Source organism: Diabrotica virgifera, chromosome 5 (genome assembly GCF_917563875.1).
Source record: "Diabrotica virgifera virgifera chromosome 5, PGI_DIABVI_V3a".
Classification (NCBI taxonomy): Eukaryota; Metazoa; Arthropoda; class Insecta; order Coleoptera; family Chrysomelidae; genus Diabrotica; species Diabrotica virgifera.
Window position 1 is genome coordinate 164268266 of NC_065447.1, and position 24977 is coordinate 164293242.

General features: G+C 31.0%; 1 protein-coding gene across 1 annotated transcript in view; it reads left to right on the forward strand.

Moving 5' to 3' along the window:
* The window catches only part of LOC126885200 (zinc transporter ZIP1-like), a 41062-nt gene that overhangs the window by 4692 nt on the left and 11393 nt on the right, over window positions 1-24977 (forward strand). Inside the window, exons 2-3 of the mRNA XM_050651649.1 lie at window positions 2697-2909; window positions 9270-9432. Coding sequence (XP_050507606.1) covers window positions 2697-2909; window positions 9270-9432 — 376 coding nt within the window. The remainder of the gene's footprint in view (window positions 1-2696; window positions 2910-9269; window positions 9433-24977) is intronic.

Here is a 24977-nt window from a genome sequence, read left to right on the forward strand (position 1 = left end):
TTTTTACATTATTCGATAACACCACATCTCAACAATGGCAAGTCTTTCTTCAGATGCGCCCGTGATTGTCCAGGCTTCGACTCTGTATAAAAGGACAGAGAATACGTAGCAACTTAATTAATTAATCACAGATTATTTTTAATTAATTCTAAATACATATTACAAGTATTTACAGATCATGTAGAAGAGGAATCTGAGTCTCGAGGAGAGTCTGACGAAGAAGATGAGAATGAACATTTAAGCTCCGATTAGAAATTTGAAGAAGAAGTACAAGATTCGGACACAGAATTAATTTAGTTTATAGTTTTATACTTTTCTACCTATATATTTATAATAATAAATTTGTCTTTTTCTATCATATTTGCAAAATCTATTGTATAGTACGTATTATTTTTCTTTAATTAAGAAAAAGTTACTTGAAAAACTATAATATATAATAATTACTCTAACGTTTCGAGAAACAACAACATGGATATCGCCAGGTTATGTGATTTTTCTCGAGCGAACGGACTCGCTCAGCTACAACAGAGGACGCAAACAGCTATCGGTATAAGCTCTTTCTCACACTGCTGCTTACCTATAGTGGTTTCATTTATATGCACGCGTAATTTGTTTGATCACATGGCAATTGGATAATGTCACCAAAAAAAACGTGTCTTTTTTAGAATATTTATATTTAAAATTAAAAAATACCCTGCCAAAATAACAATTGCACCTCCCTGTCCGGAAGGAATGTACATAGGTATGCATGTATAATTGTATATTTTATACTCATTAGTAGTATGTACAGATTCAGATGAAATCTTCTGAAGTTCAGATGCACCCCCTGAAAATAATCCTGGGGCGCCCATGCAAGTATCTTGCAGAGTTAAAATCGCCCTCAAATCGCCTTGTCTGTTTATTTTCTTTATATTTGAATATTTAAATTTACTTTCAAGTCATATCAATGATATTTCTTTGTAAAAAAATTTTTACTCTTTTTTTAAATTTGGGGGGGATTTTTGGGGAAAATAACCGCTACCCTCCAGCCAGACCGGCATTTTTGTATTAGGCTATCATAGAAGAGTCACCTGAAAAATTTTCAGGTTGCCTAAAATACGTACTCAAAAATGTCTCACAGCTCTTATACTATTTGTAATGTACGTAGAAATTACATTCAAATTAAAAAAAAAGATGAAAATCCATTGAGTTGATCCGGAGATTCAGAAAATTGTATTAGTTTGAAATTGCTTTTTCGGTATTTTAACTCGTTGGATTCGTAGGTTCCCCCTAGTAACCGTTTGAACTACAATTTCGAAAAATCGTACAATGTTTATGCAATTTTTTGAACAAAAAATACAAATTCCATTATTTAAAATGGCATCAATGAAATTTCTTAATTATTATAAACAAATTAGCTGTGAATTAAAAAAAAAACAAATGGCTAACTTTGTCCCTAATGAACCCAGGCAAAAATTTTTTATTTGAAAATTTGTATTAAAATACTAGCTTTCCGAATATATAAAAAGATTGTTCCTACGGACAATATTTGTCAAGTTATTCTAAATGTTTATAAACTACATACAAAATTTCAAAAATTTGGCATTAGGATTTTTGATTATATTGATTAATTTTTTATCTTTTTTTAATACATTTTGATATTATCAGTCTTCTACTTTCGTTTGGCATACTCAGAATTGCCCAATGTTCATTATTTCCTGTCTTATGTTATTGCAAAATAAATGTCTCTGGGATAAACAAATAGAATAACTTTTAAACTAATTAATGGATCGGTCTCAAATTTTGAGGGTTTGTTAAGTACCAAAATAACCAACTTTGGGCGAAACCCTAAAATTCTAAGTTGAATTTAATAAAAGTTATTAACAAATATCGATTTTCATTTATTTTGCAATTTGCGAAGCAACGAATTAACTTTTTAACTTTCAAAAATCGGTATTTTGAAGGTTTTTCAATGTTCTAAAAAATTAAATTTTGTAGTTTTATGTCAATTGCTTAGCTTTTGAATAGGGTGCAAAAAATCGAAAAAATGGCGATTTTTGCAATAAATTGTTAATAATTAAAAAACGGTCGCGAACTCTAGGCAGGAAACAAGTAGGTTTTCGTCCTACAGGTCTACAAAAATTAAAAAAGTAGTCACCTACCTGGATCTTTGAGTGTCCTGAGAAAATCCTTATTACCCTGGACTATGCCTCGCGCGAATATTGAAGGAAAATGGGGTCCTGGTAGGCGTCAGATTTCATGGCTTAAAAATATCAGAGACTGGACCGGCCTTGATTCAACATCTTTGTTTAGAGCCGCATTGGACAGATACAGATATGTCAGTGTAGCCGCTAACCTCCACTAAAGGAGATAGCACCACAAGAAGAAGAATTGTAATAGTCTCATTAACTCAGTACACTGGATACACAGAATTACAGAATAGGGTCAGATACTAATAAGAAAGAGTAAGACCACGAGGATAGTTTAGAGATGAAGTAAACAAAGGAATAGAAAGAAGATACTTGCAAGAAGGAGACTGGCATGAAAGATAGAACTGGAGAGAGCGGATAAACCAAGGAATACAGTAAAAACTATGGAAATCGTTAGCAATACCAGTTTCTTGTAGGTATTTTATCGTTCATCTGATAGTATCGATAGGTAGATTGATAATATTAACAATATTAATTTTATAATTTAATATGCACTTACTGTTTTAGGTGTTGCTGCTTTTGGGAGCTGTAGCATCCCATAAACTGGTGATTTCATTTTGTTTAGGAGTAGAATTATCATCTACCCCATTAATTTCGTGTACAAGACACTTTATTTACATTCTTATCTTCTCGGTGGGGTCTGCTGCTGGTATAATAGCAGGAATGATTGTATCAGATGTTCCTGGAGGGTTTAAGAATGTTGCAATGCCTATATTACAAGTAGGTAGACATAATGCCAACTTTAGTATACATATATATTTTCCCATTTCCATTAAATTTTAATTATGTGAACTATAATATTAAAAATATCTGAAGACTCGTAATTATAACTCTCATATCTTAATTGGTGGTTTGCAATGCATTATTGTTGCATAAAAGAACCAATTTATCTACCAATAATCTAAATAATTTTATTTTTTAAATAAAAATAAGAAAATATAATAATGAAGTAAAAAACAGACGTACTCTCAATCATTTATTGTAACTTCCGACGACCGGTTTCGCTCTCTCTAAAGTATTCAGAGCATCTTCAGGTCAACGGTTACAAGTCGCTAAATGATTCGGTTACAAGGAGCTACTTCCTGAGTATTCATTAACATGATATCTTGCTTAAGTTATGCTAACGGGATATGGTGGAATAGACGGAGAATGTTGTAAAGGTTAACAAGTTTTTGGAAATTGGAAATTCTTGACGGTGATGAGATAGTTGGTGAAAGACAACCAACAAATCTGTGCCAGTTATTTTGTTTGTGAAGTAGACTAAAGTGAATCTCATAATATATACAATTTTAATATGTGATGGTTTTAAAGATTTTTATTTCTATTTATTAAAAGATTTTTAATAAATATTTTTATATATATTTAATATATTTAATAAATTAACATAGTTAAACAAATGCAGTTTTTCTGATCAATTTTCACTTCCCACATTATTTGTTGTATCGTCTTGTGTCCTGTGTGTTTTGTTTTAATTTTAATGGGGATTTTACTTATTTATTGACGAATTTTAAACACAATGTAGGTAACCGCCAATTTTTTTTTATTATTATTCCTTTCTTTTATCTGATTCAATAGTTTAATAAAATTCCTTCACTGCTTATATCATTAAAACATAGTCTCAATTTACAATCAATTACTTTCAACTGAATATTAATTCCTTTCTTTTCTTTTCTTTTCTTTTCTTTTCTTTTCTTTTCTTTTCTTTTCTTTTCTTTTCTATTATCCCCCCCTTTAATTTATATCTCAGTTTCATGTACCTACATTGTTGTCTATCAATTCACATTTATTATTGTTTTATTATATGACTGCTAATACAATCATTTAGCTACAATTTTTAAGCTTTCCGACTTTTCACCCTTATGCGACCACTACTCCTCTCATTAGAACATCAAGGAGTATTGACCTTAACAATTTGGGTTACAGCTGCACGTCCACAGTTAACATACATATTAGATATCAACCAACCCGTTTTGATCCAAACGTTGTCAGCCTTACACTAACACATACATTAATAAACAGAAGTATTTTAATAAATATAAATAAAAATCTTTTAATAAATAGAAATAAAAATCTTTAAAACCATCACATATTAAAATTGTATATATGACATTCACTTTAGTCTACTTCACAAACAAAATAACTGGCACAGATTTGTTGGTTGTATTTCACCAACTATCTCATCACCCTCAAGAATTTCCAATTTCCATAAACTTGTTAACCTTTACAACATTCTCCGTCTATTCCACCATATCCCGTTAGCTTAACAGCAAATTAACAGCAAAATATCATATTAATGAATACTCAGGAAGTAGCTCCTTGTAACCGAATCATTTAGTGACTTGTAACCGTTGACTTGAAGATGCTCTGCATACTTTAGAGAGCGAAGCCGGCCGTCGGAAACAATAAATGATTGAGAGTAGGTCTGTTTTTTATTTCATTCAAAATGAACTCTCACATGCAACCCATTCAACATTTGAATAATATAATATTTTTTTAAATCAATACAAATATAGGTATTATTTTTTAAATAAATATATTATAAACAGTTCTTATTAAATTCACCTAGTCTATACCATGTCTATGTCTACCAGTTCAAAATTTGATTTAAAATTGAATTGTCAATTTGTGAAACATACCTTCATAGCAATCTTGATTTTAATGATATATTAAAATATATGCCTAATATAAATATAACAATTATTATAAAAACAAGGGTGCCCGATCTAATTTTGTTCTGACTATAATTAATTAATAATTAAAAATTACTTTCTTTATAAATTAAAAAAAAATTCGACCCCGGCAGATATTATTTCAGATTTTTTGGATCATACTAAACAAAAAGATCCGTTGTCATTGTTCTCTTAACCTGATCGTTTTCGAGTTATAAACAATTTAAAACTGAAAGAACGAGAGATGACGATTTTCTAGGATCAAAAACTAGAAAATCGTCATCTCTCGTTCTTTCAGTTTTAAATTGTTTATAACTCGAAAACGATCAGGTTAAGAGAACAATGACAACGGATCTTTTTGTTTAGTATGATCCAAAAAATCTGAAATAATATCTGCCGGGGTCGAATTTTTTTTAATTTATAAAAAAAGTAATTTTTAATTATTAATTAATTATAGTCAGAACAAAATTAGATCGGGCACCTTTGTTTTTATAATAATTGTTATATTTATATTAATATGTAAAAAATGTCATTTTTGTAATCATCAAGTACATAAATTCAAGTTCAAACCTTCTTCTATCAGGTCTCCCCAAGAATTTTTGACATGTTTTTTAAAATATATTTTTTTAATTGTTAGTGAGGAAGGGCGAAGACGGGCGATCGGGCTGCATTAACAACCCATTAAACCATGTTTTAAAATGAAATTAGTCGTGACGTCACACTTCTGCTGTCAGCCCTAATTAAAATCACGACGTATTTTTCTATATTTAAACTATACCGGGTGGTGAATTGGAAAACGGGCCATAGGAAACTCAATGTAAAATTCTAAACTGTTGAATTCCTGCTTCCCTAATTATTTTACATTAAAAGACATGAGAAACTATTTGTAGAGGATTGAAATCTGTATTGAAAACAACTGTTAGAATTGTTCTACGAATTAAACATATTCAAAAATTTTGAAAAAATATAATACATTTTCAAAGAATTACGCCAAAATTAGGCCACACACAGTGCAATAATGTGTCACAATGAAGTTTTATATTAACCATATTTGAACTGTCAGTTTTTTTATTTTATCATTTATTGTTTAAAAAACAATAAAGTTGATAAGATACCATCAGTTGAGGAGAAAATAACAAAGATGGTTTTTTCAGTCAACAGTGTTCTGAGTAGCTGAGTCAGTTATATCGTAACGTGTCGCCTAACTTTTACACACATACCTACTGTGGCAAATGTATTATATTTTTCAAAATTTTGGAACGCGTTTAAATCATAGAACAATTTTAACTTCTGTTTTTAATACATATTTCAATCCTCTACAAATATTCTCTCATAACTTTTGATGTAAAATTATTACGAAAGCAGGAATTCAACAGTTTAGAATTTTACATTGAGTTTCCTATGGCCCGTTTTACGATTCACCACCCGGTATATGTATTAGATATATCAGATATTTTCTACCATCTAGAGTATTTATAGCAAATTTCTAATAATGTATTGATAGATTAGCACAAAATTAACAGCAACATTTTAAATGGTCTCTTGTTTTTGTAAATGATATATAAAGCATACACATATGATCATCCCCCGCGACGTTAGTTAACATCCATAATCATAGTTAACGCTCTCAGCGGATAACAAGTGTCTGTAGAATTCGCGGTGTCGTGCTATCTCCATGTATTTACTTTTGCTGGAGTGTATTATAAATTACAAGATCCATTTTATGCAAGCATATTATACAAGAATAAAAAACCGCTAAACGCCGTAAAAATGAGTGGCGCATACAATATTTCAGCTACAAAAGATCTGATAGGAATATTAGGTACGTGGCGCGAAAATGTATTTTCATTTTGATGCAAAATAAAATTCTAGTTTTATTTTAAAAGATTTTTTCATGCTATTTGCTAAATTTGAAGTAAAACTCGTCACAAAAGAGTAACTTTGATACAGTTTGAATTTTGAAGCTATTTTGTGACGCGTTTACTTCAAATTTAGCAAATATAAAGGCGGAGATACATATCCGCGCCGTGTGAGCGCCGCGCGTTCGTGGCGCGGTTATGTTCGTTAAAATTTTTCATTTTGACGAACCTTCCGCGATCCAGAGGAAACTTACGAACATTTAGTAATTGTAGATAATTAGTATTAAATGTGGGTGCATACATTGGATCCGTTTTTCTCCGATCATATCAGATCCGATATCGGCCGACGTCGGGAGTAGCTTCTCCTATTCTCATCGAGAAGTGTTTGGTTTCAATCCGATTGGTTGCAAGTTGAGTTGCAAGTTGGTTGCAAGTGGTTGCAAGTTGGTTGCAAATTGGTTGCAAGTTGGTTGCAAGTTGGTTGTAAGTTGGTTGCAAGATGGTTGCAAGTTGGGGGTTGCAAGCTAACATGTTTAAATATATTCAATGTCATCATCTCATTTTCATTTTCCACGGTAAACATCAATAAGTTTGATATTTCCTTCCGACCACTCCATTACTAACAAATATTCAACTCAGGCGCCCCAAAACCAACAAACCACTCGCAAATACGTATTGGGAACCATCAAAGCATTTGTTGAAAAGCCGACAGAAGTTAGATCGTGGTGCGCCGTGTGCGAGCCGTTTGTGTGCCACTTGAAAACACGTACTATTCTAACAAATATGCTGCGCGCGAGCGGCTCGCACACCGAGCAGAGCGCATATGTATACCCGCATTTATGAAAAAATCTTTTAAAATAAAAGTAGAATTTTATTTTGCATTAAAATGAAAATACATTTTCGCGTCACGTAATATTCATATCAGATCTTTTGTAGCTGGAATATTGTATGCGCCACTCGTTTTTACGGCGTTTAGCGGTTTTTTATTCGTGTATCAGAAGTTTTTCAAAGTTATTTATTAATTAAATGTATGAAGTTGAATGTAATGTTTCTCGATTACACGTTAAGCTTTATAAATGGTCGCCTTGCATTATCTCCCAAAAATGGTCTAGTGTCCATCGAATATACACTAAATTTTTTTTTCTATTCGAAATAGATTTAAAAAAAATATTGGGATGGCCGGTAAATGCACTCGGATTGTCCGTTTCCCGATCAAATTTAGCGTCGTAACCACTACAACTACATAAACCATTTCGGGGATAATGGTTAATTGGATTATACTTTTGTAGCTTAATAACTTCTAAACGGCTCAACCGATTTTGATCACTAAACATGAGTTTGAAACGTATTGACAAGCAGTATCTGATGCATCTAAGGTCAAGTATGATAACCGAAGGTATTACAGGAATTATTGAGCTTGAAAAACTATTTTTCCCATAGGAAATAGATTTGATCATACTTATGAAGCCTATAACTTAAAAAATCGAATTTTCCCGGATATGAGGTATACACCGTCGGATGCGCCTAGAATCCTTCTACAAACGCTCAGTTATTGGCGCAATTCGTAGATTGAAATTTTGAGTAATTGTCGAAAAACCAAAATTTTCAAAGTTTAATTTTTCGGTTATACTGAGCGGTTTGTACGTCTGATCCTGACGGCTTAAACACCATTTGAAAGGTTCACTCAACACTATTGATTTGGTGTATTTGTGGTTCTCCTTTCTCTTCTTGAACCGAAGATATATACCCCCAAAAAAATATGCCGTTTTGCACCTACCAAGTCCTATAGCTAGCTTATGGTTGGTCAAAAGTCACAAACTATACCGGTTCTGAATCGGCCCTGACCCCCTCTTCAACACACAGAAAAAAAGATTAAGATCGGTTTAACTTTTCCACATACATACATACATACATACATATCCACATTTTCCTTTTTTTTTAAATAGAAATTTAGTCATATTTCTGAGCTCGGTAACTTTTGAATTGTTTAACCGATTTTCAAAATTAGACATGCGTTGGAAATGTAATGATCAGTACTATCACAAGCCGCAAAGGTCGGACTTAAATTTTCGAAATTTTTGGGAGATTTGGGGACGAGAACGAAAAACAGACCCTAAATAGGAAGGGCCGTAAAATCCACACCCTTGGACCAAAATGGATGGGTGAGTCTTTTCCTGAAATTTAAGGTGGGATTTGGTCCAATTTTCAATTCAGTCAGATTTAGAAAATCGAAAATTTCGTGTATATATAGTGTCGCGTGTAGGGGGGTTGTGCGCCACTGGCGAGAACTGCCGTTCTCTTGGGATTATATTAATGCCTCATACATCGTTCCTACATCGTTTTGACTTTTACGCTAGATTAAACAGTATTCGGGAGATAGGGTCACTCTGGCGTAGACCGTTGTTGGCAAAGCATATAATATCTCATGGTCATGGTATATGATGCTGTTGGTTTTCAATGATTCATACATACAATTATTCCTCTTGGATCTCTGATCTCTAGTACAGAATATTTTTCATATATGTATATCAACATTTTTTTGTACATTGTAGGCACTTGCTGGCGGCACACTGTTATATGTAACTGTAAGTGAAGTATTACCTCGAGAAAGAGCTAGATGGCATCAGCAACATGACAGAAAATCAGCCGGAGTGGTACAACTCTTCTTCGTTTTCCTTGGTTTTGGGCTTATGACTCTGCTTACTAATTACTTAGGTAAGATCTGCTTATTGTTTAGATAATTACCAAAAGATTATAATGCTCATAAGATCAAACTTCCTAACAGTGGCGTGCTGGAACTTCTCAAGCGGTCCGGTGATTTTATAGGAAAGCGGCCTCCCATCCCCATTTTCCCTGCTATTATCAGTATCTTTTATTCGTTTTATTTTTTATAAAATAAAAAAAACAAAAATATAAATGATTTTTAAATAAAACATAAAACTTTTATCTTTTTTTATAAAACTTTGAATTCAATATTTTTTTTTAATTTGCTATATTTTTTTATTTAAGAATAAGCAATCTTACAAATAATAAATGACATGTGTATGACAAAATATTGTATGCAGTAAGGCAGAAACCATAATTTCCTGAATATACAGTGATGAGCGCGATATATGAATTTAATGTAATTAAGATAAGAGTAAAATAAAATTTTGAGAATTCTTCAATTATGTCGAATTTTAGTAAATCAATTATACAAGAGAGTACAAATACAAGTACAGTGCAAATACTTTAATTTAACAATCTAAATATTCTTTTGCAATTATTTTATAAAATAATTACTTAATGTTGTTCTGAAGCTACTTGTGGCATTTTTATAATCAACTATTTTCAATGGGAAATAAGCCACAATTTATTAATAATTACTTAACTCTCGATAAATAATTTCCGCATTAAAGTATATTTTTGAGAAAATTCGTCGACTTTTCACCATTTTTAAGCTCATACAAACCAAATATTTCTTTTTCTACAGCCATTAGCATACATGTGTTCAAGTGATCTTGTGTTAAAGTACTTCTTAACCGATTTTTTATGTATTTCAACGTTGAGAAGCTTCTTTCGCAAGTTACTTTTGTCACTGAAAGAATTAATAAATGCTTATACCTACTATATTTAAATTTGGATAAGCACACTGATATAAGTTGTACTTATGTCAAACAGTGTAACAGCAAGCTATACAATCTTTACACTTTTTATTACCACACGGAGGTGAACTTTTCACGATATCAACAACATTGTCATTTGTTACTTCATGTTCATTATCACTTAGATTAATAATATCATCCTTCATATATTCTGTAGACTGAACACATTCATCATTAACTCAATCTTCTACATATAATTTCTATAATTTCAGTATTTTGCAAAATCGTATTTTTTAATACAATCTATTTAGGTACCAGCAAAATCCACGAGTTCTCTAATTGCAGTCACAGATATAGTAGGATAAAAATTTCTTAATTTTTCAGTAAATGATTTGAATACCATTAAATGTATACCATTTTTATTGTACAAAGTGCTTATATCATCCTAAAAATTTGTCTTGATCTCTTGATCAAATCGTTTTTCGATACTCACAATAATTCGGTCAAAAATGTGCAAGACGTTTTCCCATTCTTTATTCTGCAGAGTACATATTAGTATTTATGAAAATAAATATTATCTGTAGCAATAATTTATGTATATAGAGTCTTATTCATTTACTTAAACTGTATTTTAAAATTAAAAATTTTTTTAAACGTCTTGTTAATATTATTCGATTAGAAATTAAAACAATATTTTTTTGTGACATCTAAAATGTTTCGTGAAAAAAGCCTAATTGACCGGCCTCAAGAGGCCGCGGCCTCTCGGTGATTGCACCGATTCATTTATTTGGCCAGCACGCCACTGCTTCCTAAGACGAATCATTTAAACTAAATAAGTTTAGCTGCTTATATTGATTATACCTAAGGGCGTTTTATTATTTTGATCCAAATATTCGTCAATATGGAGGTAGTAACGGTGAACTATCAATATTTTTAAAGTTTGATAAACCTTTTTTTTATTAACTAGAGACAGCTTGAGATTTAATTTGCTGCACCACCATCAGTTGACATATCGTCGGTCTAATGAGCAAATTGCCTAAGTCACAAATTGAAAATTTTACACTCAAAAAAATTTAGTTCGTAATATTGATTAACAGAGATTATTGTAACAGTGAGTATTTCGTTGTAACAACAATTTAATTTTTTGTTACAACGAACTTTTAGACATTGATCAATGTATTTGGTTATTGCAGCGTTGCTCAACTTTTACCCTTTGCGACCCAATCTTCCATAATTATTTCCACCGCGCCCCCCCTCGTTCAATAATTTTGACAAAAAACAGTAAAATCTTACTTTTTAGTATTGAGTGCTCTTTATGATTATAACTCCTATTCAGTGTTCATGTTTATTTTATTTTTTATTTTGTCAGAATTTTGTTTTGCTTTGATTTTAGTAAATTAGTTAATGGTGTTGGTGTATTTTTTATATGCTCACGCCCCCATTACTAAAAGCGCGCCCCCCTAGGAGGGCGCGCCCCACAGGTTGAGAATCGCTGGGTTATTGTCACAATGATTGAATAATAATTGTGAAAATAACTAGAGTGCATTAATCAATAACACTCAATTTATTCAGACAATAAGTTAGTTTCGTATATTTAATAAATAATGGTAATTCTGGCAGCAAACCACTTTCTTGATTTCGTAGATTATAAGCAATTACTTTGGTTTATCGTGACAACGTACAGATTTCATTAAAACAATGTACAAATGTTGTTAATATAGAGTAATATTTGATTATTCCATAGATGTAAACTGATTGTTGTGATAACGAATAAATTAATCAATCTACTACTACGTTTAATAACCACAATCAATGCGAACATGGTAACAATAAACGAAGTTGTTGAAACAATAAATGTTTTGCTTGGCCATTTGAAATGTAACGGCTTTTCCTTATCGTTCGTTGTTAAACAATGCTGTTACCTCTGCCGAAGTGCCGAATAATTTCATTTCGTTTCCAAGTGTAGTCTGTACTGGAAGGAAGTTTTCGTGTGTCTATTATCGTATTCATTTTTTTCGAATCCTGAGAAAACTAATTAGTATTTTTGAAAAATTTCTGAAGTCCCTGAGGACTTCTATAATGATTATTTTAATAAGTCACAGGGGTGAAAAAGAGAAAATTCAGTATGATTTTTAATTTCAAATATACCATTCAAAATAAACTGTTTGTTTATTCTAAGGGACTTTCAGCCCTCGGTAATAACGTAATCTTTTATGCTGTGTTTAAATTTTTCAAAAATACTTATTAGTTTTCTCAGGATTCCAAAAAAATGAATGCGTTTAAAAAGAATTCGATCGAAGTTTTGCACCTGCGCTCTCCGAAAGGATTAAAGTATTATACATTTTTGGAATCACTATTTCAAACGCTTTTAAATGAGCTGTCACATGATGTACTTTCCCATTAAAAAACCAAAGTTGTGGCTGTCACCTGAAGAGGGATCGCGTTAAGGTCGAAACATTGATGTTATAATATACTTTGATTATTTTAAATATCGACCTGTCCGAGAGTTTTGCTTATGTGCTAAAAATAAATAAGTTAATAAGGGGGCAACCCTTTTTCCAGCGCACTGTATAAGTGAAATCATATGAGAAATCACACAGTGTAAAGTCCATTAGATTTAGGACAAAAAGGGGGATTTGCAAAATTATTATTAATTAATTAATATCATACATTGAGCTAATGTATTCAGTAATTATCAATATAAACTACGTTCATAGTAGGAATGAACGAAATTGATTGTAGGGATGAATAGAATTGCTTGTAAGAATAACCGTATTTATTGTGGGAATGAACGGAATTAATTGTAAGAATAAACGGAAATAATTGTAGAAATAAACGAAATACGTTAGGAGAAATAACAATGTTATTGACACAACGAATAGTCTTCGTCGGTCAATTAACGACGTTGTTGTTTCAATGAATAGTGTTCAACAGTGTTCGTAATATTAATAAATGGATGTTCATCCATTCAATAAACGTAATACATTGGATCAACTAACGAAAATAATGAATTGATGAACATCGCTTTGTTGTTCCCATAAAACCAAGAATTGGACAAATTTTAAGTATTGCTTTTGTTGTCTGAATTAACATTTTTATTAATATTGCGTACCTTTTTCGTTGAGTGTACAAGAGAGACAAAAAACTTTTGAACAAAAGTAAAAAAAGAGAAAGTTGCCTAAATCCATGCAATACATAATTGACCAAAATTAGTTAAACACAATATTTAAACAAACTTTCTACTTATCTACTATATCCATATTAATAATAATAGCCAAAATATATTTATTTACTTACATTTTCTAACGTTTTCAATCAAAACAACTTCAGAAACACTGACACAGGCAATATTCGTCTGAATGGTAAAGAACGTTTGGACTTCAGAAAAATTCGTTTAGCAAAATTGGCGCGAAATAAAAAAATAATGACGCTTGTGGGAATTGTCAGGCGGTAGCTTTTACCGTCTACTACTAGATGACACCAAAAAACAATTTTCGGAAAAAATGGACTTAGGCACCCAGCAAACAGACCGACGTGTTAAAGACGTGAATTTTGGGTACATTTGTCACCAATATACGTAAATTGCTTACGTGAATTTCACGTGAAAATTTCGTTGGAATGTCACATTGAAAATACGTCTTTAAATTACGTGAATAACTCGTCTTCAATGGACGTGTTATTTACCTTAAATAGCAATAAAATGTTTAGAGAAATTCACGTTGCAAACACGTGTTGATTAACGTATCTTTTAGGGAACGTATATATTCGTTTTCACGTGAAAGATACTTCCTCGGTTCACGTAAATAATTCGACCTTAATTAACTTATGATTCACGTAATTATTATCCTCATTTAATATTATATAAAAAAAACAAGCAATATAATAAAGCTAATAAAGTATTAACAATGTATTTATTTAGTAGAATTTAGAGACTTTGAAAACATTTATCTTGTATAATTATTATACAAGATAATGCACCAAAAATGGTACCGACCTAAAGACACATAAAAAAATATGCAAACACAACACAGGTCAATTTTTATTTCAAGGAGGACACTTCTTGTTTTTTCTAATTGCACCACCGGCACTTCAACCCTCGAGCAGTGAAGTAAACATTAATACGAAAGACATTATTACTGAAGACTTACTAAAAATCTATTTCAATACCAGAACAATATAAAAAAAATAATCCTATCTAAACGTGTTATTCGATAAATCGATTAATTTAGTTTTCAAACCAACTATGTTAGTCACGTGGTGGTATTTAAAGGTGGAGAAAGGCTTGGTAGTACGTCATCACCGTACGCCATCACCATTTGAAAATTAGACTCAACATCTATATTTTTAAAGAAAAAAATAGCAAAAATAGCTTCAAATCAAAGTTGGATTGAAATAGTTATGCTAAATGATCTAATATTGGTATTATTTTCATTACTTTTTCGTGAAATGCATCTAATTTTTCGACGTCCATAAAATACAGTGAGTAAAATTCAAGCGATACGTATTTAACCAACACCAACACCGTTGTAAAATTTTGTTTTCCAAAATATTTCTCAAAATTTAATCAAAGGAAGTTATTTCTGTTTCGTGATTATTACGTGAGATAAACGTACATATGCGATGTAACCGACATTCACAAGTATTATAAAAAACATGTACTATATTCCTCATTATGATTTTATATTATTCTAATGTCAAACATGTATAAAGGAAGCACTAATATATAGGTGAACGATTTGGCACTGAAATACGTTTTTTTCCCGTCATAAATCACCAAGTTACGTATTCGTTGAAATTTGCCGTAAATTTAACGTAATCATCACGTAACTGGGCTCAAGTCTGTTTGCTGGGCAATTTGCTCATTAGACCGACGATATGTTTTTCTTCTTTCTTATAGAGTCTGTTCTGAGTTCTGATGACTCTATATAAGGAAGATGTTAACTGATGGTGGTGGCCTCTGACGCAAATTAAATCTTAAACTGTCTCTCGTTACTTTATTTTTACTCACATTTTGAGTACTAGGAAGCAGAATTTTGATGGATTTTTTTTTAGATAAGTGAACAGGTGTAGAATACATATTGTAGATTCCCCCATGTCGACTTTTTATCGGTCTGTTTGCCTTGCAAATTGTAGAAGGCTCAGATAGAAGGCTAATTTATTACCAAAAATGCTATAGATACCTATAGAGATCTATAGTACTTCGGTTCTTTAGATTTCTCTTTGTATATTTTGTATTATTTTTTGTTGTTTGGATAAAATCGAAAGTTAAGATTAAATTCACGATTTTCTGTAATAATTGAAGTTGGGACGTGCAATTGAATTTTCCATCAACAAAGCTTCCTGTAGGATCTACGAGTATGTATATTTTTGAATACATAAAAAAATCAACTAAAGAGCAAAAAATAAAAAAAATTCAAACTCGAAGGATTATGTGAAAAAAAACTGTTAGACAGATTAAATATACAAAAATCTAACACATTCATTAAAGAAAAGCGTGGGGCGCGTCTTCATCAAATAAACGGTTTGAGGATAGATACCTACTTTTTTACTGCAACAAAATGTGTAACAAAGTGTAAGTGTCACGTTGTGAATTCGCAGTAAAAAAGTATCTATCCTCAAACCGTTTATTCAATGAAGACGCGCCCCACGCTTTTCTTTAACGAATGTGTTAGATTTTTTCAATTCTTTAACGAATGTGAGATTTTTGTATATTTAATCTGTGACAGTTTTTTTCACATAATACTTCAAGTTTGAATTTTATTTTATTTTTGCTCTTTAGTTGATTTTTTTATACCATTTTTAAGTTTAGTCACTTGTAACTAAAGAAAAGCGTTTCTTAATTTTTTTTTTCATATTTTTTTATTTTTTACTTTTGTTTTCACCCAATTTTGAAAAAATGTGAAAACTGAATTATCCACGTCCGTCTGTCTGTCTGTCTGTGAACACAACTCCCCAGTCATTATACTAGGTAGAATGACAAATGAGGTGTCAAATGAAAGTTTATAATCCAAGGATGGTACTAAAGGTGAGAAATTTGACCTAGGGGAGCGTTCAAGTATTAAGTAACGCGATTTTTGAAGATTTTTTACCCCTCCCCCCATACGTAACGTATTCTAATGGCCGTTTAACTATTGCGTAACGCAATTTTTGAAGATTTTTGACCCCCCCTTCCCAACCTGCGTTACGTAATATTTGAACGGCCCCTAGGCTGTCTATCCGTCTGTCCATCCGACCGCGAATATAACTCCTCCTCCGTCATGGTACCAGGTAGAATGACAAATGAAGTGTCAAATGAAAGCATATAATCCAAGGATGATACTAAAGGTGATAAAGTTGAACTAGGATGTCTGTCCGTCCGACCGCGAATATAACTCCTCCTTCATTATACCAGGTAGAATGACAAATGAGGTGTCAAATTAAAGCTTATTTTCCAAGGATGGTACTAAAGGTAAGAAATTTGACCTAGGCTGTCTGTCCGTCTGTCCGTCCGACCGCAAATATTACTTCACACGCGAATATAGCTCCACACTGTTACACGAAGGGTTCAAATATGGACTTCCAGTTCTACTTTCGATTACTTTGGGAAAGTCCTAGGAAAACCTAGGACTTACGAAGTCCAATTACTTGTTTAGCATTACACTTTTCAAACATTAAAATATATCGACATGTTTAAAAATAGGATGTATATGATAGACACAATTCTTGCATTTATTTCAACATTTGATACATACATTGTACAGTGTGTCCCAAATTGGTATGTTTTGCAGTGTATACTGAAAACTAGAGAAGATAGAAAAAAAGTAGTTAAGATGTCATGACTTCTTTTTTCGTTAAAGTAACGATTGCCCAATCAAATCATCAATAGCTCCTCACATTATCGAGATACTGGCCGATTATTGAAAAATGTCGAAAACGACAGGGTTACAGATCTTCTTTATTAAGAAAAATTTTAAAAAACTTTATAGGAACTTTTGATAGATATATTATGGACGGATTCAGTGGCTTAGAAAAAACTTTTTTAGGGGGTCTCGCTAAGGAAATATAAACCATACTTATGCTTTTTTAAATGGGACACCCTGTATATTTTGACATTTTTCGTTTACCTTTTTTATTCTCTTTCATCTGATATGATATATCATATATCTATTTTCAGTTGTTGGAGCTACCGTGCAAATAAATTGTTTATAGTTGACGTCAGGTTAAAAGCACTTAAAAATAAAACACTCGGTAACGTATTTCAGCATTTTAATATTAGGGTACCAATTCTTGTCATTTTTATTTAGCAAAAATAAAATCAATCAACTTAAAAAATAGAAATAAAGTTGTTACGTTGTTTATTATTGTTGTTTGTTGGTTTATGGTAATGTTATTATTTTTGTAAAATTAATTCTTGTAGTTAGTAGTTTTTTGTTGTTGGTAAATTCGTCATTCCTATTTTTTAAGTTGATTGATTTTATTTTTGCTAAATAAAAATGTCAAGGATTGGTACCCTAATATTAAAATGCTAAAATACGTTACCGAGTGTTTTATTTTTAAGTGCTTTTAACCTGACGTCAACTATAATAAATTTATTTGCACGATAGCTCCAACAACTGAAAATAGATATGTGATATATCATATCAGATGAAAGAGAATAAAAAAGGTAAACGAAAAATGTCAAAATATACAGGGTGTCCCATTTAAAAAAGCATAAGTATGGTTTATATTTCCTTAGCGAGACCCCCTAAAAAAGTTTGTTCTCCGCCACTAAACCCGTCCATAATATGTCTATCAAAAGTTCCTATAAAGTTTTTTTAAATTGTTCTTAATAAAGAAGATCTGCAACCCTGTCGTTTTCGACATTTTTCAATAATCGCCCAGTATCTCGATAATGTGAGGAGCTATTGATGATTTGATTGGGCAATCGTTACTTTAACGAAAAAAGAAGTCATTACATCTTAACTACTTTTTTTCTATCTCCCCTAGTTTTCGGTATAAACTGCAAAACATACCAATTTGGGACACCCTGTACATTTTCTGTAATTTCTTCATACATTTCTTAAATCAGAATCATTACACGAAATTTTTTAATTTGAGTTTTTGTTGAAGTTTTGTTCCGTATCATATTGAAATTTGACACGAATAAGCGCCGATGTTTATATAAACAAAGATGTGAGCATTAAAAATCGTCGCCGCTTAGGATGTTTATAAACATGATGTACAACCATGAAAAGTAGTCAAAATCGCAAAAAATTATTGTTCGGAAACTTCATTGTTTATTTATGAAGCATAACGTAAATAATTAACGTAAAAAATGAAATTATGTATAGTTCATATAATTAGTTACAATCTGTAAAAGTTTCAAGTTTCTGCATTGTAAAAAACAAGAGAATTTAAGCATTTTCCATTAAAATCGTTATATTTAAACAATTAATAAACATAAAAAAATGTATTGTTCCCGCGAGTGCATATGTCTGCAAATTTTCATTCATTTGCATTGAAGGAAAGTCAGCCAAATTAACGTCTAAAGATTTGACCCAAAAGCGTTTAAAAATATAGAATAATTCGAGAGAAACTGAAAGTTCTGTGTAGAAAGAAAAAGGGATACCGTGACGAGTTGAAATTAAAAGAGATAGAAAACTAGATCCAGAACAAAGAGGTGAGGTCGTTCTAATAAGAAGTTAAAAGGATTGGAAAGGGTTATTATGTTATATGAAAGGCAAAGGTGGACATTTAAATAGTGATCCGGTAGAAATAATGTCAAATTAGAAAAAACATTTCGAAGAGATATTGAATGGTGAGGTGGAGCGTAACGCAGTGGGCAACTGGGTAGTTGAAGAAGATGCAGGGCTGCTTTATCCATTAGGCAATATAGGCAGGTGCCTAGGGCGGCAAATTGTGAGAGGGCGGCAAAAATACTGTACAAAAAATATTTGTATATAAAAATATATCGTTAAATATATTGTTATGATCTGCTTCTTATTTATTTTATATTAATTATTATTTATTTGATTAATTATTTAATTGTCGCAAATCATACATAAAAAATGAATAAAAAATCTCAGGGTGCCTTTTTATACTATTAAAAAAAATCCAAATTATCTCACGTTATACTTATCTTCTCTCGTGGGTTCAGTATCTCTTAGTTGATCCTAATCGGGATAAAATAGGGAAAAGAAATAAAGCAAAATATTAAAATAAAAATACAGAATTGTCTTTTATTTATCAAAATCAATACTCTAAAATCTATCAAGTCTAAAAACCTGTGGACACAGATGTCCGAATGAAATTTTTACCACTTAAATTTATTATAGTTAAAAAAAATAATTTATCGGTTTGTTCCCGATGACTTTGGTAAAACAAAATTAAACAAACAAATTTATGTATTCGCAAGATTAGCTATACTTCCTATTTACTTTTAGAAATATTTTTTTAATTCATATGCTTTTTACTCAAAATTTTAGTTTCCGAACATAAAAATATCTTTCACATAAGTTGACTGACCTTTTGCTTCAATCACTCTGATATCTTCTCGTGACCCAAAAACAGCTCTCCCTCGTTGACTATGTCAAAGGCTACTCATCAAAGCTCTCTCCGTTCTCCAGCTTCAAAACTATCAGCATACCAGCACCAATTCTCCAACAAGCCGGGCCTCTTTTGACACGTACTCGATTCAAACAAAACTCCAAAAATTCTCTGCTCTCCTTCTCACAATAATAGAGAATCAAAGAGGTATTTCGTCTCAATTTGATCTGTCTCTCGTTCCACTTTTCAACACTATTCTCCTCTATCAACCACTGGTACTTGCTAACTATCTATCCACGAAAACGTCGAACTGCTCTTCAGCGATGCCAAAAACATAATAATTTCTTTTTCAAACTCTCTCAATCATTCAAACTACCTTTCCCCTTCCAACTTGCCAAGAATCATAAACAATCTTTTCCATTCGACAAACAAACAGTCTTTTTCAAACTTATTCCGACCATCCTAATTACTTTCGGGGAACTATACAACATTTACTCGTGTTGAACAAAGATATTAAAATTCCAAACTTTCTTTTAAAACCACTTTTCTCGAAAACGATAATTACATCCAGCTGTGGATTCTATAGTTTCCGTAGTAAACAAACTTTCTCCATTTTAAACCTAAATACATCGTCCTTTTCACTTTAATTATTCACAAAAGTCTTTAATGGTTCATCGGAAAACTCATTAAAAGAGAAATCCACTTACATCCAAACTAAATTCTAATAAATATTTACAGATCAATATACAGGGTGTATCAAATTTATGTGCCCGCGTTATTAACAAAAAATTTAATTTAATTTTTATTTTGCCTTTGATTGATAAAATTGAAAACACAATAATATATTGTTAAAATAGAATAATAAGTATGTGTGTTAATCCATCAATGAAATAGAAGTGGGCATTCATTTCTAAATAGAATAAAACAAATTGCATTCATAACAAAAATAAAACAAACATAGCATTCTGTTATCTTAACACTATTCATTCAAAAAAAAAACGGAAGTTATAAATTTAGTGATTATTAGACCGCCGCGCCGGCAGCTGGGCAAAGGCGGTGGGCCATTGAACACTTCAATATTGCACATTTTGCAGAAACTAAAGATTTGACTTGTCTATAGTAAGACATCGAGTTAGAGTTGGGATTTTCAAACTCTATTATATTATTACAAGTAGATAAGTTTCGTGTCGTCGCACAGATATATTCCAGGGAAATAAGCAAGAAATAGACCATGTTCGGGACACTGAAATATCGAGGTAGCTGACTACTTTTTAGATATTGTTGACTGTTGACCTATAGGCTATAGGATGAAAACCTACAAGTTTCCTGCCTAGAGTTCGCGTTCGTTTTTTAATTATTTACAATTTAGTGCAATCAACGCGATTTTTTCCATTTTTTGCACTCAATTAAAAAGCTAAATAGTTGACATAAAATGACAAAATTTATTTTTTAGAACATTGAAAAACCTTCAAAATGACGATTTTTGAAAGGCAAAAAGTAAATTTGTTGCTTCGTAAACTGCAAAATAACTGAAAATCGTTATCTATTAATAAGTTATCTATTAATATATTATATATTAATAAGTTATCTATTAATAACTTTTACTAAAACTAACTTAGAACTGTAATGTTTTACTCAAAGTTGGGTATTGGGGTACATAACAAACCCTCAAAATTTGAAACCGATCCGTTAATTAGTTTAAAAGTTATTCTATTTCTTTATCCCAGAGACCTTTGTTTTGCAATAACAAATGACAGAAAATAATGAAGATGTGACAATTCGGCGTATGCCAAATGAAAGTAGAAAAGTGATACAGTGGAACCCCGATAAGTCGGCCTCCGATAACCCGGAAGTCCGGCTAACCCGGATCGATTTTCATCAGATAAAATAAAAATGTTTTCACTTTGACTGAGTTTTTTTACCCAGAAATAAACAATAATGTATACAACTGTACATAATTTAGATGTACTGGACATAAGTATTTCATTTTTTTGGCAATTATAATTAAGTTTATCTGTAAGAGTACCGTATTTTATTAATTTTTACCATATTCTCCGGCTAACCCGGATTTTCGATAACCCGGATCGGCCGCGGTCCCGATTAATCCGACTTATCGAGGTTCCACTGTACTATGAAAATGTCTAAATAAAAGATAAAAATAATCTAATATAGTAAAAAATCCTAGAATTTTATAAAAATGTAGTTCAAATGGTGACTAGTCATGTTAAGTGAAGGTGTAGCTACTGCTTTGATTGCACTAAAATGTTAATATCTAATTAAAAAACGGACGCGAACTCTAGGCAGGAGACATATTGGTTGTCAGCCTATAGGTCAACAATAACTAAAAAAGTTGTCAGCTACCTGGCGGAAGCCGACAAATGCATGAGTTCAAAAACTAGAAAAGCAACTTAAAACTACTATAATTTTCTATATGTATATTGGGATCTACTCAATGGATTTTGATCTTTCTTCTTTTAATTTGTATGTACTTTTGTGTACATTACAATTATGCCATTTGTCTAGATATTATTTAATTAATAAACAGTTTAACTTTTTAAAACAATTTTTGAAAAAATAATTTTTTCTCAAAAATCCATTTTTTGTAATCATACTCCCATTATTAATAGAAAAAGTTAAGGTAGGTATACTTTAATAAATAAATTATGTTCAATAAATAATTATTTAATAAAAATAATTTATTTATTAAAATATACTTTTAATTTTTCTGTGATCATTAATGATATGATTAAAAAAATAAATTTTTGGAAAAAAAGATTATTTTTTCAAGGAATGTTTAAACAAATTAGACCTTTTATTAATTAATACATTTATAATAAAATTACATATTAGTAATGTATGTAGAAATTACATAAACATTTAAAAAAGATTACATACAAATTAAATAATTGTTAATAATTAAAAAACGGACGTGAACTCTAGACAGGAAACGTGTAGGTTTTCTTCCTATAGGTCTACAATAACTAAAAAAGTAGTCAGCTACTTGAATATTTTGAGTTATTATGGATATTAAGTATAATAACTGAATATTTAAGTTATTTCAGTTAAAATGGTGTCACAATGTGAAGCAGCTTCAGTGGAATAACAGTTAAATAATAACGGGTACTGCTATCGCAACACATCCCTATCTTATTTTATGTATTTTGTCCCGTAGAACACGAATTCTTTGGGTAACAGTTGATCCGGATGTCGATAAGATGTTATAAACAAAGAACTTGAGTAATTACATACCAGCTATTCTTAGCAAAACAAACCTTTTTTTCTATTGTTTTGGGTCATTCTAAGCAAAAAATGTTGTTACAAGTTTTTTCGTAGGATGTATAGTTTTCGAGATAAACGCGGTTGAACTTTCAAGATATCGAAAAATTGCAATTTTTGAACACGAATAACTTTTGATTAACAAATAAAATAGCAATTCTGCTTACCGCATTTGAAAGTTCATGTCAAATTATACCGGTTTTGATTATTTGCATTGCTAAAAATTATTTTTTTTATTGCTAAACAAAGCTATAAACACATAGTGCTTGAGTAATATTTTCAATGCATCTCTCATTTAAAATCGAATGAGTAGGCTCGCCTACAAACAGGTAATTTCTACGTATCATGCATTAAAACACAATAATTGGGCACAGGTCAAAACGCTCAAACATACTTATAATAGTAATATGTAATATTACGCCTGATGTAAAATAAACAATATTTTTAACACATTTCCCAACATTATTTGAAGAACCTAACATTCTTATTTAAATAAAACATTCTGCTTGCATTTTTTTCGCAAAAATGGTACATGTTTGAAGGGCGGATACTAGAGAATTGCCTAGAGCGTCATTTGACCTAATCGCGGCCCTGAGAAGATGAGATAGTTGAACGGCAACATACAAAGGAGTTGGAGGTGACAGCAATTCAAGAAATGGAAAATATCAGAAATCCTAGGAAAAATGTCATATGCATGAAAATGATGGTTTGGTAATAGTCCAGGGTAATAAGGTAGAAATAGACCATGTTCGGGACACTCAAAGATCTAGGTAGCTGACTACTTTTTTAGTTATTATAAACCTATAGGAAGAAAACCTACCTGTTTCCTGCCTAGAGTTCCTACGTCCGTTTTTTATTTATTAACAATTTAGTGCAAAAATCGCGATTTTTCCGATTTTTTGCACCCCATTCAAAAGCTAAACAATTGACATAAAACTACAAAATTGAAACATTGAAAAACCTTCAAAATGCCGATTTTTGAAAGTTAAAAAGTTAATTTGTTGCTACGCAAACTGCAAAATAAGTGAAAATCGTTATTTGTTAATAAGTTTTACTAAAACTATCTTAGAACTTTAGTGTTTCACCCAAAGTTGTGTATTGGGGTACTTACAAACCCTCAAAATTTGAGACCGATCCATTAATTAGTTTAAAAGTTATTCTATTTGTTTATCCCAGAGACCTTTATTTTGCAATAACATAAGACAGAAAATAATGAAGATAAGGCAATTCTGCATATGTCAAATGAAAGTAGAACAGTGATACTATCAAAATGTACTACAAAAAGATACAAAAATTATCTCATATAGTCAAAAATACTAATGCCAAATTTTTGAAATTTTTTAGTTTTGTAGCTTTAGAACAACTATAAAAATATTGTCCGTAGAAAAATAATTTTACATATTCGAGAAGTTGGTATTTTACACAAATTTTTAAAAATGTTGTTCAGTTGGTGACTAGTCGTGGTAAGTGAAGGGGGAGCTGGGAGCCGACAAATGCACGAGTTTAAAAACTAAAAAAGGCAACTTAAAACTACTATCATTTTCTATATCTCGGGATCTGCTGAATATATTTTGATTTTTCTTTTTTTAATTGTATGTAATTTTTCTGTACATTACAAATATGTAATTCGTCTATTTGCAATTTGACATTTATTAATTAATAAAAAGTTTAATTTGTTTAAACAATTTTTGAAAAAATAATTTTATCCAAAAAATTCAGTAGTTTTAATCAGGCTATCATTATTAATCATACAAAAAGTTAAGGTATACTTTAATAAATAAATTATCTTCAATAAATAATTATCTAATAAAAATATTTTATTTATTAAAGTGAACTCTAACTTCTTGTATTAATGATACTATGATTAAAAAAATAGATTTTTGTAAAAAATATTTT